Source organism: Protopterus annectens, chromosome 1.part2 (genome assembly GCF_019279795.1).
Source record: "Protopterus annectens isolate FY-2018-M chromosome 1.part2, PAN1.0, whole genome shotgun sequence".
Lineage (NCBI taxonomy): Eukaryota > Metazoa > Chordata > Ceratodontiformes > Protopteridae > Protopterus > Protopterus annectens.
In genome coordinates this window covers 548,735,456-548,751,718 of record NC_056727.1, presented here as the reverse complement: position 1 = coordinate 548,751,718, position 16,263 = coordinate 548,735,456, and the positions used below count along the sequence as shown (strand labels likewise).

Here is a 16,263-nt window from a genome sequence, read left to right as displayed (position 1 = left end):
CATTCAAGATGCTATCCTCCAAAATAAGGAAGCCAATCTGGTGGTCCCCTGCCATAAACAAACTATAGAACACAAGAAAGAAACTGTTGCAGAAAAGAGTAAAATCCCATGATTGGAGGAACTCCCTGGTCAGCCTCAGTAAGAATCTGAGATTCCTCATACAATCCTCCAAACCTAGTTACAAAAACAAAATCGCCACTGATTCTAAAGACAACCACAAAGCATTCTATAGCTATGTCAATAATCTCAATGGCAACACTCAGATCTGCTCTGAGTTACAGCACAATGGCACTAAATATACAGAACCAACTGATATTGCCAACATCCCGGTAGACGGGTTCAGTGCTAACTTTAGCCCCCTCTCACCCCCTAAAGGGCCCATCTCTATACCGGAAGAATGCAAAGTTCCTGTAATCACAGCTGCACAGGTAAAAACAACACTCTCCAAAACCAAGAATACAGCATCCATGGGACCTGACAACATACCAGGCTGCGTTCTACACGAACTACAGAACGAACTGGCACCCTACCTAAGTACCATGTCCAATCATAGCCTCACCTCAGGCTTTGTACCCACTGAATGGCGCACAGCAACTTTTATCCCATTCCACAAAGGGGGAGCCACCATGGACCCCGGGAAGTACCGCCCCATTAACGAGCCTGATCTGCAAGGCCATGGAACGTATCATCATGGAACTTATATACAAAGACATTGGTCATCTCCAAGCTCTGGACCCCACCCAGTTCGGGTTTGTAAAAGGCATATCATGTCTCCTAAACCTGACAGACTTCTTTGAAGCAGTCACCAAAGCCATAGACGAGGGTAAGGTGGTTCACACAGCCTGTCTAGATCTCGCCAAGGCTTTTGAGACCATCCCCCACTCTGGAATTATACATAAACTCACTAAACTAGGTATAAATCCCTATGTCACAAGATGGGTTACCAACTGGCTCACTGACAGAACCCACACTGTGAAAGCAGCAGACTCCAAATCCGACTTCAGACCAGTGGAGTATCACAGGGTTCAGTCCTGGGTCCTCTCCTGTTTGGTATCTACTTCTCTGAAGTACAGGCTAACACTGAATGTCTCTGGCTAATTAAGAGTCATAATCAAAGCTCCTAACGATGTAGACATCCTACAAAAGGGCCTCGCTGAGACAGATGCCTGGTGACAAAGCCATGGCCTCAAGCTCAATGCCAAAATGTGACTGTCATCCCCTTTGGTAAAAACTCTGTACCCATGAACTACCACATAGGTAGTAGTCTACTTAAACACCGAAAGTATGATAAGGGACCTTGGGACACAGGTGGACAGTAGTCTCTCCTTTGATAAACACATCACCACAGTAGTCAGGAAATCCTTCTACATGGCACACCTCATCACAAAAGGTTTCTCATCCAGGAAAAAAAGAGGTCTTTGCTCCCCTCTACTCGTCACTCATTAGACCCATTATAGAGTACAACGCCCCTTTTGGTATGTACCTCCCAAGACATCTCCAACAACTGGAAAGGCTGCAGAAATACCTCAAAAAGAGGATTACCAGCCTCAAACAGATGCCCTACGCAGACAGTCTCAAAAAACTTCAGCTTTACTCCATTGCATATCACCTACTCAGAGGCAATCTCTGCCTAACATACAAAGCTAAGTCAAACCCAGAGTTGTTGGACATGCGCAACTTAAAGAAATCCCAACTCCCCTGAGCTACACAGTCTAGGGACCTAAACCTTGTCACCACAATAAACAGAACATGCTGGAGGGCTAGATTCCTGTCCCAGAGGCTTTCCATACCCTGGAACAAACTGCCTATCTATAACAAACAAAGCTCCTCATTAACACTCTTCAAGAAAAATCTTGATGATTGGATGGGAAATAGGAAATTCACCCCCGGGGATCACTTCTGTGGCTCTGCTCGACAGGGGCACAGGAAAATAATTTTCTTGGGTGGTGAAAGCCAGGGTACCTTTTGGGCTAGGCTTACACAGGCCCTAGGGCCAATAACCTAGTACCTACCTATGAACTACTACTCCCCTTGGTTACAATATTTCTTACAGAATACTGGAAGTTCAACAGACTGACTATGGTTAGACTCAGTAGCAACCTTTAAGTACCAATGCATTGTTTACGCCAAACAAACCCTTTCACAAAGGAAAACCAGGTACAGAAGGTTGACATACAAGGCCTGTAACTCACAGATCCTTCTGGCTGAAGTCACAATTACTAGAACAGAGTGAAGCTAAAAACTTCACATCTGCTAATGCCAATGGCCGAAAAAAACTGAATCCAGAATGAGATATAAATCCCCAGGGGAAATGGTTCTCTTACTGGAGAATGCAAAGACAGAGAGCACAACGAAACTTTCTGCACACTTTAAAGGAAGCAAAAGAAAGCAAATCCTAATCAACATTAAAGTTGGATATGGCACCCAAATGGGTTCCTTCCACCTCTGAAAAAGACATGCTGAGTGTTTCTATTTCAAGCTCACCAAAATGAATAGAGCTGTGGGCAGCAGCACAGACTCTATATGCTGCCCTATAGGGAGAATAGTTGTATAAACCAACTGCTTTGGGCATCTGCTGTTGTACACAGTATTATCATGAAAGGAGAACATGGATCACAGGCTGTGTATCGTGGTAGGGCTAACCACTCGCCGGTGTAAAATATGGCTCTAGGTGATTTGATTGTTTTGACTAACGTTGCCAAAATGGGCATGGGCATTTTTTGGTGATAAGTGGGTTGAGGACCGAACCAAGTCATACCTAAGCCTGGGACCCATGCTAATAGTGAGAGGGGTGTATGTGCCTCTAATGGACAGTGTGTGCCCACCACAAAAAGACCTGGGTTAATAAGCTACTGGCCGCAGCTGCCCAGCTTGTTTACTAGGATAACTCTGTTGAGAAAAAGCTGGACTAACCAACCTGCCAAACATGAACATGATGGTAAGGAGGAGGCTGGACATTCTATTTATCCAGAAGACAATATGGAAGGACAGCGCAGCAAAGCTACTTAGCTTGGGATCCTGAGTCTACTACTCAAGAGAAGGATGGGCTAGAAATGGTGTGTGAATTGTGTTGAGAGAGAGACTACAGAAGACACTGAGGGATGTCATCAGAATTTGTGACAGACTCATGGCAGTCGGACTCCAGTGTAATGATAGGGCAGTATTCATAATGTCAGCATATGCCCCACAGTAGGGCTATGATAGGAAGCGAGTGCATTCAGACAGCAGTCGCAGGATCTACTAGATAAAGCAGGACAAGATGAACTGGTGTTAATGGGTGACTTGACTACATGTATCGGGACAGACAGTATAGGATATGAGGGCTGCCTAGGTCCACATGGGTTGGGCAACAGGAATAAGGAAGGAGGCGCCATTCTTGACTTCTGTCTGGCAAATGGCTTGATAGTAGCCAACGCATGGGTCATGGTGAGGAGTAGGGTATGGGTAATGGTATTGAATGCCTTGGAGAGGTCTAGGAGAAGAGAGGATACGAAGTGACCGGAGTCACGGGCTTTATTGATTGTTTCAAGGAAGGAGAGGAGGGTTGTGGGGGTACTATGGCCTGGTCAAAAACCATGTTGTGTGGGGGGTTAGAAGTTGGTTATTAATAAGATAGGGTAGAAGTTGTTTGTGTACACACTTTTCAAGTAATTTAGAAATAGGGGAGAGAATAGCGATTGTCTGAAAGCTTTGAATGTCATTACTGTTACCGCCTTTATGGAGAGGTATAATTAAAGCTTTCTTCCAGGGTTGGGGGACCGGACTCTCCGAGATGGAATGACTGATAAGTATGCTAATTGGGAGGGCAATTGCTTCAGATGCTGTTTTTAAAAATTAGGAGAGGATTTCATCGGGGGGCATTTGAGCCTGGTTTTATTTTAAGGATAAGTTTTTTGATGGTACAAATGGAAATGGGATTGATAGTAAAAGGTGAGGGTTGCGGAGCTGGGGTGTTTAGGGAGGGAGAGGTAGGATGGGGATGAGTTGCTGAGTTGTTAGTAAAGGTTGACATCAGTTTATTGATGATAGCAATCCAATTTAACTTCTTTTTCATAGATAAGTCCATATCAGATGCATTGGACATGGGTTTTCAGATTTGCCTGGGCTGAGGAGAGATGAGGTTTCTTTCCAGAAAAGTTTGGGATTGGTACTGTAGTTAGTTTGGAGGGTGGTAAAGTATGATCTGTGATCAGTAGCGATGAGTTTTTTGACTTTGTTATGTAGGCTTTTATATTCGGTGAGGATGGTGATGGTTTTATTTTTTTTATAACGTGCCCAGGTTCTGTCACGGAGTCGCACAGTAGCTAGAGTGTTTTTAGTTAGCCATGGGACTGGATTACTCTTGCTCCGCTTAGTTTTTAGTGGAGCAAGTGAGTTTAGTAGGTTTAGAAAGGTGGTGTTAAAGTAGTTAAGAGCCTTGTCCAGTGGAAGGGTCTTTAGGGGGTTCCAGTTTGTGGCTTTTAGTGTATATGTGAAAGTGCCTGGGTCGAAGTTTTTTAGGCAGCGAGTGGTAATACAGGAGTGAGTAAGTTGGACAGGAGAGGGAAGATGAGAGAATGCGGGGAAGTGGTCAGCTAGTGGGTTTGGAAGAATGCCACTGTCAGAGAAATTGTGAGGATGGGATACTAAGATCCAGTCTAAGATACTTCCATTGGTAAAGTTTTTTGTGGGTCTGGTGGTGAGATTGATTAAATGGGTGAAATTATATAAGTTAATATTAAGTGAGTTTGTGGGAGCTAAGATTGTATCCCAGTTTATGTTAGCATCAGCCAGGATTATGGTTTCATGAGTGATATTGGAGGAGACCCAAGATAGAATGTCTTCAAGGGTTGAGATGTCATCATCAGGGGGGATATAGAGGGAGAGGACAAATATGAGTTTATGCTTGTTTAGGTGTAATAGTGCTGGTATCAATTCTGCTTTCCCGAAACTAGGGAGGGTTTGGTGTGGGGAGTGACAAGGAGGGAGGCAGAGTATAACATTGCAACCCTACCACCTTTTCTAGAAGTTCTGTCATTTCTTAGTAGATGGTAGTTGGGTGGAAGCAGCTCAGAATCTTTTATGTGAGGCTTAAGCCTGGTTTCTGAGATTGAGAGAATACCTGGTTGATTATATAGAAGCCAGGCTTGTAAGCTTTGATTTTATTGGAAAAGCTTTGAGCATTAAGCGCAGCAAAGTGAAGGGATTTACCAGTTGGCTGAGAGGAATGAGGTAGAGGAGTTGGATGTAGACAGGAAGAGGGGCCAGGATTAGGGTGGATGTCTCCAGAGAGAAGGATAGAGATATAAGTTTGGGAGAGGTATTGTCCGAGGTAGCAATGGCTGATGCAGTGAGAAATTTTTGTAGGTATATGGCTGAAATGGTTTATAGTTGTATTTGTGGTTAGGACTCTATAGGGGAAGAGCATGTAGGTGTTGAGGGGAAGACAATGGGATATATAGATGGAGTCCTGTGTGTCGTTGTTGAGAATAGATGCAGTGGTATGGAACTAGGTGTTGTATTTTAAATTTGTAGGGTGGGTTAGGTAGTTTAGATAGGAGAGGGTTGTTAGCATGAGTATTTGTATAAGGATGGATTGAGTTTTGAGGGACATAGTGGTTGTTAAATATGGATGGAGGGGTATAATTTAGTTAGAACTTAGTTTAGATTGCTGGGTTACAGTTTATGGGTGTATCAGAGACTCAGTGAGAGAGGATAGCCTTTTTAAGACTTTTTGTGGGGGAGGGGATTTACAAAGAGAGTTGACTGGGCTGTATGAGAGATGGGAGTGGTTAAACAAGTGTGGCTGGTTGGGAACTGGGGGTAGGGTAGGGGAACTATGTGAGCCCGCAGGGCGAACAGAGCAGGTAGAGCCGGAGGGTGGAAGAGCTAGAGAGAAAAACAATCAGTAGCAGTAAAAAGGCTACCGCTGAGGGGTAAGTGTTGAGATACAGAGCTATCTTAAAGTGTAGAGAGAGAAAGTGTTAAGGATAGGAGAAAAAAAGATAGTGAAGTATGTCAGAGAAGAATACAGGATGGAGAACAGAGAGTAAAGGGTTTGACTTCAGTATTAGCCAGTGGGAGCGAAGATTACTTAGAAGAAGTACATATTTAGGGTGTGTAGTGCCACCTCGTGGCGACAAGAGAGAATGGCAATGGGGAAGGAATACTACTTAAATAGAGTTAGATAGGCAATAGGAGAGATTAGGTAGAATTGGGCCAAGGTGTGCAAGCGGGCTACAGTCGGCTGCTATCACGCTGAGGCAAGTTGGAGCATGCACAAGTTAATCAATCAAGCAATAAGAGCTGGCAAAAAATGTAGTGCTAGACTACATACACAGAGCCTTCTTTAGTGAGGAGATAGCCGCACTGAAGGAAGCTTTGAGTGGAGGAAAGGTCTTCTCAGGTTAGCAGGGAATAGTGTTCTGTTTAGGGTAGTTGCTGTTTAATTATTGATTAAATTCTTTACCCAGACAAAGAGGGAGCACCTGGTAGTAGGACAGAGCCTTCTTTAGTGAGGAGATAGCCGCACTGAAGGGAGCTTTGAGTGGAGGAAAGTCTTCTCATACTGATGCATCATCCAAGAAGCCATGCCTAAAAACACCACAGCAGGGTGCCATGGTCTATTCTCTACCCCCTGGACAGCTTTGAAAATTGTCAAAATAGCAGACAGATGTCTTGACAAAAACGAAAACCTCTTATGAGGCAAAAAATGGTTCTACTAAGGAACCAACTCAGGTAACAACTAGTCACGTAATCAACATGCATGTAAAATCCCATTACTTTTCCAATGATTTGAAATAAGTCAAAGAACATCCTGTTGAGTGGCGGTGTCACCTCAGAACATAAGGAATGGCAAAGTATGGTGTCACCTCAGAACATAAGGAATGGCAAAGTAGTCAGGACAGTCAAAACAGACTATTGGGAAAATTATCTCTATAAAGTCCTCCTCTTTGGTGTGAGCTTCTTAAATATGGACTCTCAACTTTTTTTTTACAAGCACCTCAGACAACCAGGTAAAAGACTTTATGACCGTAGGTGGTGACTGACGACTGATGTGCCCTTGATGAAAGGAGACAGGTGACCTGACAAGATGCAATCACCGATAATTAACTGGTGTCCATGAGGAAGATATTAACGCTGACAGTTTGCTTCACCGATAATTAACTGGTGTCCATGAGGAAGATATTAACGCTGACAGTTTGCTGAACTCCTTACTATTATTGTGTCAGTGGCAGGGAGGTACGCCATCTTTGATTAGTATACATACAGAAAAAACAGACTCATGACAATGGAAGGGAAATCACTGTCATCAAAGCCATTCCATTAGATGATGGGGTACAGCAGACATGCAATGTGATGGAGGAGCAGAATTTTCTCACTGGGAATGGGACCCATCCTTGTTGTGGATGACTCCCTGAAGTAATAATAAAGACAGTGCTTGTGAGTACAAGGCTGTGTTATGGTGAAGAAATTAAGAATGGCATTTCCTCGTCTTGAACTTTTTATACTTTCTCTCTTAGACGGACTCTGTTAGAGTTTCTTTTGTCAACAGGTCTGGGTAGTCTTCTGGAGCTTTTGACAGGAGATGCATACCTATGCATCGTGGCCTCACCCTAAGAAGATAATGCACTTTTCTTGGTCGTCTTGACAGGCAAGCTTCTTACTAAAAATGCATGAAAAAAAAACAAAGGTCTCAACAACCTGTCATATATTTCAGTGTGACTAAACAGTCAGAACAAGAAGTCTGCTTTGCAGTTCACAGAAAACTCATTATGAAAGAATGTAGGATAATAATAATACTAATTTGTTAACCCAGGAGGCCCACTGCATACCCATTCCCTTTTCGGGGGTGACCCACGAGCAATGTCTGGTTAAATGACTTGTTCATGGTCACACTGGAGGCAAATGAGACCTGAGGAAATCAAACCCTGTGCTACAGGAACTACAACTTACAGCATTAACCTTCTGTGCCAACTGCCTTCACTCTTTACTGTAGTGTAAAAGCACAGCAAAACCAGGCTGCTTTTCACTGTAGTGTGGAAGAACTGGACAGAAGCTTCATATAGGTCTCGCAAAGCAAGTCAAGTCAGGTAACATTAACGAGCTAACTCCTCCTATAATGACAGTGCTAAACAAAATGGCGTGTCAAGGCCTCCGATGCAGAAGGAATTCATGAACTTAAGAGTTTGTTAATACAGACAAAAAGAAAATCATAGCTCCACAACATTTACCTCCTCTTACCACCACTCTCTCCCTCTATATAGTGTGACCTTTTATACAAATATAACCTAGACAGACTTCTCTTCCTTATACTCCACTGTATTTAGTAAAGTAATGTTTAACCTATAGTTTACTGTCATCAAGTGCACTACACTGCAGTTTTATAAACTGAACTTTATCTGACAATGGGTTCAGATGTATTTAGTAAGCTATCATACCATCCACTAAGAGATGACATTCAACAATTCCACACACCACATTCACAACTCATACAAACTGTCCCCAAACCATTATGCTACACAAATTACAGCTGGGGAGTACTTTCTCCCAAAGGCATCCTGGGCATAGCTGGCCTTAGGCACAGGTCAACTAGGCAGCTGCCTAGAGCACAACTCTAGCAAGGGGGCTTTTTTCAGTAATCGGGATGGTGTAGGTAGACTAGGATAGGGGCACATGGTTGTGTTGGGGGGTGCTGTCGGGACCTTTTGCCTAGGGTACCAGTTGACCAAAGGTCGGTCCTGATCCTGGGTAACTACTCACTATCACAAAGTGAAAAGATCTGCCCAGTTTTCACTTATGCATGAGCTGGCAGGGCATTTCCTTGTAGCACAATGGAAGCCTTATCAATAAAAGTCTCCAATGCCAAAGAATGTGGTAAATGAATGCTTAAAAAGTAACTATGGGGAACAGGATAGTTTGCCACTGGCATGGTACCTTATGCTCCACATTTTCAGAGCAATAGTCTTACTATAATCAATATAGAAAACCACCGCCCTGCAACTAAATAAAACAGAACATGGGACTGATGCAAACCTAAAAATATTTCTCACCATCAGGTCTATCTCACATAATCCAATGGCCACACTGTCGAATGTATCATCTCATCGACAGTGCAGGCCATCAAACCATTCTGACTGAGATCACGTTATGGTAAGGATCAGGAAATCTGCCCTTCTCCTCACTGCAGTCCGATCTTGGAGAGGGTATATATAATTAGTGCGGGGGCACAGTCCCCCACATGTGGGGTGGTGTTGACAGACTGCATTGTCAATGAGATCATGTTCGACAATGTGGCCAATCATTTGACATATACTCCTCACTATCATATACTAAAGTAAATACTTCAGGGTCTTACTCTCAGAATCTTCTTGGTGTATGACACCTGGGAATGTGAATAAAAGCTTGCTAAATGTACCAACACATACATTTACATTTTAAATAGCACATATCTAGTTGCATATTACTACCTGCATGTTAAAAAGAGAAAAATTTGCATTTAACATTATTATATACCTTGGCAGCATTCGGTCAGGCAGCTTGTGTGTTGGTATAGATACAGGTAACTTCTGCATTTGTCGTGCATATTCAAAAAGGCCGGGCAAACTATGTGAATAAAGCTGGGAAGCTTTACCTACAAAAAAAAGTTGTTTTGCCAATAAAATATGAAATTAAAATGAAAAAATACATAAAATACAACTGTGTTACTGGTTTTAGGTTTCAAACGGACTTACCAGATATTGACAACAATGAGTTATTCATGACATACAGCCACGTACACCTTCGTGGAAACAGCTAAATGAAATGAAGGGAAGCAGTGAGTTCCATATTCTACTTTAGAAATGCACAATTATTGTTACAGGGACTATTTCATCTACTTTTCTGAAAGTATTATATATACTATAATGCAACAGTTTTCAGAAATGCATACAAAACACACCAAATTATTAAATTTTTTTGTGAGTTAATACTTTTCAAGCAGTCAATTCACAGCCATGAAGTCTGACATTTATTTTGATTTGACTGTAAATTTAATGAACACAAGAGTTTATTACCTTAGCTATCTACAACTCTGAATCAGAACCAGTGCCTGAGCCAGCTCAAAACAGAAAAAAATGGAGTAATCCATTTAAGTTTTACTGATGACATAGAAATATATTTTTAATAAAGATAAGCACTCTAACCATGCAGACCACTTCTTTTCTGTGGAATCTCTCCAAACAGACTAGTAGTTATTATTCAACCAGCCATTCTGAAGTACTACGTAAACTTCAGGAAACTAGACTTTGAAAAATTAATACAAAAAGATGCAGTGTAGACAAAGAATGTAGCTAAACTGCATCAAGAATGCATACAAAAAACAGACTACAGTGAACAGCACGGATACCTAGAACATCATGAAGGAGTAATGAAATGCATTTTAATTATTGTAGAAGAATTAAAGACCAACACAAAGATTCATGCATTTTCTAAACCACTCGCTCTACTGAGGGTCATGATTTTAATGAGCTGAGGACGACTGACCAGGCTTCCTATCTCCAGCAACAGTTTCTAATGCATGTTATGAGATCCACAGCTGTTATCAGGCAAGCAGACACAGAGAGACCGCCCTCAACAATGACATGGGTCTGAAACTCCTCAAATGTGTCTTGGATCTGCCCTGGAATCTTCGCCCAGTTAGCCATGCCTGGTACACCTATGTGGCAGGAACACATGGGAATCCTCAGACGTTGCCCAAAAAATCTCAGTGGTTGACAAAATTCTCCCAAATTGCTAAGCAGCATTACACAGACTAATCCCAGCTACCAGTAAAAGGGCACTCATTTTATTTCCAACTCCCCTTTCCATAACTAACATGCTGCTTCCTTCACCTTATCCCTACATCCCATCTGCCTTCCCTAGGTATTCCTAAAAGTCCTTCCTGACAATTCTTAACATATCCCTTCATCAGGTAAGTTCCTAACTCCGCAGCTCCCTGCAGGACCTCACCTGATGTCTCTCCTACCTGAACCCAATTAACCAATTCATTTCAGGGGGAGAGGAGACTGGCATTCCTGGGGTCAGTAAGAGAATTACTGACCATTTGTTCCCATCCAAGAATCCCTATTGGCCCTCTGTAACCTAGTAAGAGTTGAGTGGTAGAGAGTGATTCAGCTTGTTGATACTGATGGGGCGCTTCCCTACTCTCCCATTGGCAGTTCTTCTGAGCACTACTACTGCTGTTTCCCCCCTCAGTTTATGACTGCAAATGTACTCATAAAGCTCAAATTTGGTAGGCTCTTGCTCAACTGAGTGCAACACGTAGTACTCCCAACTGGTGTCACCTGGGTGGTAAGTCAGAACCACTTCCCTGCTCTTAGGATAGGTTAATTGGCAATGAATGCTCATTCCAATTGTCCTTGGCCAGCTACTACAGACACCTAAGCCACTAATAGAATTCTAGTCACTTGCACAGTAGTCACAGCTTTATCCCTCTACACCACAGAGGTGGCTTAGGTCTTATAGCATATAGGGAGCAAAGATCCAATGGGGCAGAGCAGACAGGGTGACAGAAGCCATCCTGTAGTAGTAGTGGGTCAACATCCCTACCCCCTGGAGGAGTGATGCGCAACAGCATCAACAAGCATGACACATGCACTCATCCACCAGGTGAAGGACACCAAGGCATTCTTCCTAAATCCGGTGTTAATCTGTGAGAGTGCTAATCTCCACCAGAGGTCACAAATGCAGTCTTCTCCATCATTTTCCTTCTAAAATACAACAGCTGGTCATCAGACACTTCTGTCCTATCCATCTACCAGATGAAACTACCACTGGTCTGAGTCAGTTCCAAAACGTGGTTTGCCAGCAGCAAAGACGGATACCTAGCCTCTGCTCTACCAGGATGGCTTAAGGAATCTCATTTCTTCTCCTTGTTTCCACAATCTCATCCTTCTAATTGCTGCCCAAAGACAATGACCGTAGGATGGTGTTATATCTCTTTAAAGTCAAAGTATTAGAAACAGGGAGCCTTATCATGTTAACTTCTACACAGTGATAAAAAGATCTTGAAGTGAAAATACCTCATAGTTCGTGTCTTTTCATTCAGACCACTACTGAAATGCTTCAGTAGCAAAATATTACATGGCATCAAAATAAAAGCTATTTTAATGAAAGCAATCCTGAATACTCAATCTACAGCTGTCAGAACAGAAGAAAAATAAGATCATTTCCACTGCATGGTAAGATGACTGTAACATACTCACAAGGTAACATTAAGAAAGTTTTTATTCTTCACATTTCAACAAGGTAATGAGACAAACTATCTTACTTCACATTTTAACTATATAAATGCCACAACAATTTACACATTATGAATTTAGCGTAGTGTAAGTAAGCCTTAACATTTCAGTATTTTGTATTCAGCTCTCATAAAGTAAGACTGCTTTTCAAATTTCAGAAAAATCAGTGAACCACCAATTTCCTTCTCTCCTTGCATTACTGCAAGTCCTAATTCATTCAAAATGAATCCACAATAATAAAAAAGTATCACCTCCAAAAACACATGGCAACTTGTCTGAAAACTGGAAGCTTTTGTAACCATATGTTTGAGCAGTACTTCATTGAGAGTTCAGAGAAATCAAAGAAAATACAATATGCAACATTCTCACAGTTCAGGCAAGGAAGCTATTAGGTATTTAACAATTTTAGCCACAAACAGGGAAAGGAAGGCAAGTTCACACTCAGGAAAATGGTAAACAGATTCCAAAATTGCCTCACGCTGAAAAGGTTGATTAGAGCTTTCCCAGTGTGACAAATAACTGGTATAAAAAAGCCAGTAAAAATTAACTCTGTGCAAATTTCAGTTACTAGTTAGTAACTATACTGTGTGGGTGTCAGCAAAGAAGAAATATGGAGAAACTAGTAGAGAAAAACAAGTAAAAATGGAGAAGAAAAACACTGGGGGAGAAGAGCCTTACAGCTGTTAGTAAAAGGCAGTTCAGGTTGCAGCTTATGTACACAAGATGGCTTCCAGTAATTTAGAGGAATAAATAAATGCAATCAGAGGTGTTTAATACAAGTGAGACATACAAGGAATTTAAAAAGTCAAATGACAAAAGACTAAAAAGAATAAATGATGCTTTAAGTAGCTATTCAGTTGAGCTAATAAAACTGTAGAAATCAGAGGTTAATTAAAGACTGGATGAATATAAGGATTCTCAAGTAAACACTTTCACAAAGTAGTATTTATTTTATTATTTATTTTACATTTGTTAACCGGGCTGGTCTAGCTGGATACATATCCGTTTTCAGTAGAGGCCCGAGGAGAAAACCTCCAATACAAAATGGAAGTACATGTTTAAATTACAAAATTCAAAGTATAGTTACTACAAAGAGAATATAGATTACATATGCAGGAATGAAAAATTACATAGATGTTATATAAGACAAGGACAGACAGGAGGTTATACACAAAACATTGATTTTGTTATATTACTGGAAAATAGACTGAAATCGGAGAATCTTCCTAAATTGTTATAAGGAAAGAGAGATTTTAGAGATCTGCAATTAGGGAAATGGGCTAGGGATATGGGACTAGAAGGTATGAGATATGTAGTTAGTCAGGTTCACGACATGGGCATATCCATTGTGTGGAGAGATATTCTTTAAGGTTAAATATGAACTGATTGAGCGAAGTAGTAAGTCTAAGGTTGTTTGGCAGGAGTTCCACTGCTTGCCAATGGAATTGAGCGAGGGCATCCCCACCTAAGTTTTTGCTTTAATAGTTAGGATCTGGATGCTGTTTGATGATCGGAGACTGTTGAGGTTAGTATATGGAGTCAGAATTCTGCACAGTGAGGGAGTTCTATCAGGATGGTTGATTATTTTATAAGCTTGGCGAGTTGGCTAAGTTTGAGGAGATTTGGCAGTTCCAACCATCCAAGTTTCCTCAGGTTAAGGCAATGATGGGTTCGATAAGGGGAACCTGTAATAAATCTGGCAATGTGGTTGTAGGCAAGAGAGAGCATGTTAAGTTCACGTTTATTGAGAAAAGAGAGGATCGGGAAGCATAGAGGAGGGAAGAGAGGAGATGGAGTGCGGCAATAGTTAATTTGGTAGTGGGAGTTAGGAAGTTTTTAATTCTGTACATAGATCCTAGTTTTTTGTTAACAGACTTTACTGTTTGGGTAATGTGTATGTCGAATTTGAGCTTATGATCAATAGTAACACCTAGCAGTTTGGTACTGGTGACAGGGGTTATGAGGGTCCCATTATTGGATTTAATATGGAAGGTTATGTTGTTAGTGTTTGGGAGTTCTTTACCTAGAGGTGAGAAGACGTTGGGGAAGAAAAGTAATAGTTTTGTTTTAGCTGGGTTAAGTAGGAGTTTTAAGTCAGTGAACCATTTTTCAACTAGTGAAAAACAATGTTGTGTGATCGTTTGGAGATTCGAGAGGGAGACGTCGGAGCAGATTAAGGTGGAGTCGTCGGCATATTGGATGCAGGTGGATTTAGGGACGACTGATTGAAGGTCATTTATGAAGATGGAAAACAGAAGTGGGCCCAGTATCGAGCCCTGAGGAACACCTATGGTATTAGGGAGCAGTCCTGATATTCTGTTTTGCCACAGGACAGCTTGTTGCCTACCAGTGAGGTAAGCATTGAACCAGTTTAGTGCTGGAGTGTCCAGACGTAGGGTTTCAAGGATGTTAAGAAGGAATTGATGATTGACCATATCGAATGCTTTTGATAGGTCCAGAAAGAGGGCAGAGGATATGAGTTTGTTATTACGATTGTTGTTGTTTGAGTCAACAAAGGAAAGGAGGGCAGTAGTTGTACTATGGTGTGGGCGAAAACCGTGCTGGGCATTGGACAAGAGATGATTAGAGGTCAGATAGTGAAGAAGTTGTTTGTGGATGCATCTTTCCATGATTTTCGCTATCGGGGACAGGATGGCTATTGGTCTATAATTTGACGTTTCCAGGGAGGTACCTCCTTTGTGAAGCGGAATGATATAAGAAGTCTTCCAAATGGAGGGAATGTTCATCTCAGTTATAGTTCTATTGATAAGGTATGGGGTAGGCTATTTCATCAGACGCAATTTGTAAGAATTCCGCAGGAAGGTGGTCAGCCGCTAGGGTGGTTGGTTTGAGTTTTTTTAAGAGGGAGCGTACATAGGAGGAAGAGACTGGCTTTAAATTGAAGGGGGTAGGGGTGTCAAGATGCAGTTTCGCAGCAGGTGGGGAAGTGGAGGTAAGTTGACTGGCTAGGGTTTGGATAGTCTCAGTGAAGAAGGAGTTAAAGGTGTTGGCTACTTCTTCTTGGCCTTTCTCTAACAATTTCTCGGGGTTGGGGTGGAAGTTTTGCCTGGGTGCAGAAGGTTGTTAAAACCTGCCCAGAATTTCTTTGGGTTGTTCTGGTGTTTTTGCTGGAGGTTGCAGAAGTATTGTTTTTTGTCTTGGGTAATGGCAGTTTTAGTGATGTTTCTTAGTTGTTGAAATTTATAACGGTCTTGGGGGGTTTTTGTGGCTCTCCATTTATCCCAGGCTTGGTCACGGAGTTTGATTTTGGATTTAGTATCACTAGTTAGCCAAGGTGCTATGCGAGTTTTGGTTCTAATTTGTCTATGTGGGGCATGTGAGTCAAGTATCTTAAGGAATGTGTCATTGAAGTGGGACACACTGTCTTCTAGTGAAAGAGTTTTTAATATGGTCCAGTTGCAGGATTTCAGGTCGGCAAGAAATAGTTGAGGGACAAATTTTTTTTTGTTTCTGATTAGTCTATATAGGGGGGGGTTAGAAGTAGGGCATTTATGTTTAATGATATAAGTTATTAGGTGATCGCTGAGGTCAAGACAAAGAATACAGAGAAACCTGAAAATTTCTGCTATGCCCAAGAAACTATAAGGAATAGACTGCATTCATTTTATGAGAATACAAATACGTAAGCAGCTGGATACCACATCTGATTTGTTAACTGAAAGGGCACACTGTGTGTACATGCTTCAGATATGGTCATGTGAAAGTCAAGACCTATATTAGTAAAGTTGTAGTCATACCACAGAAACAACTGCACCTGATAAAAATGTGGCAGAAAGGAAAATTATTAACAACTGGGGACATCATAGCATTTGTGAAAAATAATTATTCACTCTACACGAAGTAGAAGAGAAGTGAGTTTATCCCTGCAATCAAGGAATGTACACAGGTAGGTGTGAGATTCTAGTTACTATAACCAGCTGTCTTTAGAATATATTTTTCCAGGAGGATCAAAAACATGTCTGCATGCAGAACAGGTTAAGGA

General features: G+C 41.6%; 1 protein-coding gene across 5 annotated transcripts in view; it reads right to left on the bottom strand.

Annotated features, from left to right (window-relative positions):
* MAP4K3 (mitogen-activated protein kinase kinase kinase kinase 3) overlaps positions 1 to 16,263 on the bottom strand; it is a 2,472,041-nt gene that overhangs the window by 312,334 nt on the left and 2,143,444 nt on the right. For all 5 annotated transcript variants that reach the window (XM_044057581.1, XM_044057598.1, XM_044057607.1 and 2 more), the window contains 2 exons: positions 9,714 to 9,774; positions 9,496 to 9,613 (listed from right to left, as the gene is read on the bottom strand). In XM_044057581.1, the coding sequence (XP_043913516.1) occupies positions 9,496 to 9,613; positions 9,714 to 9,774 (179 nt within the window). The remainder of the gene's footprint in view (positions 1 to 9,495; positions 9,614 to 9,713; positions 9,775 to 16,263) is intronic.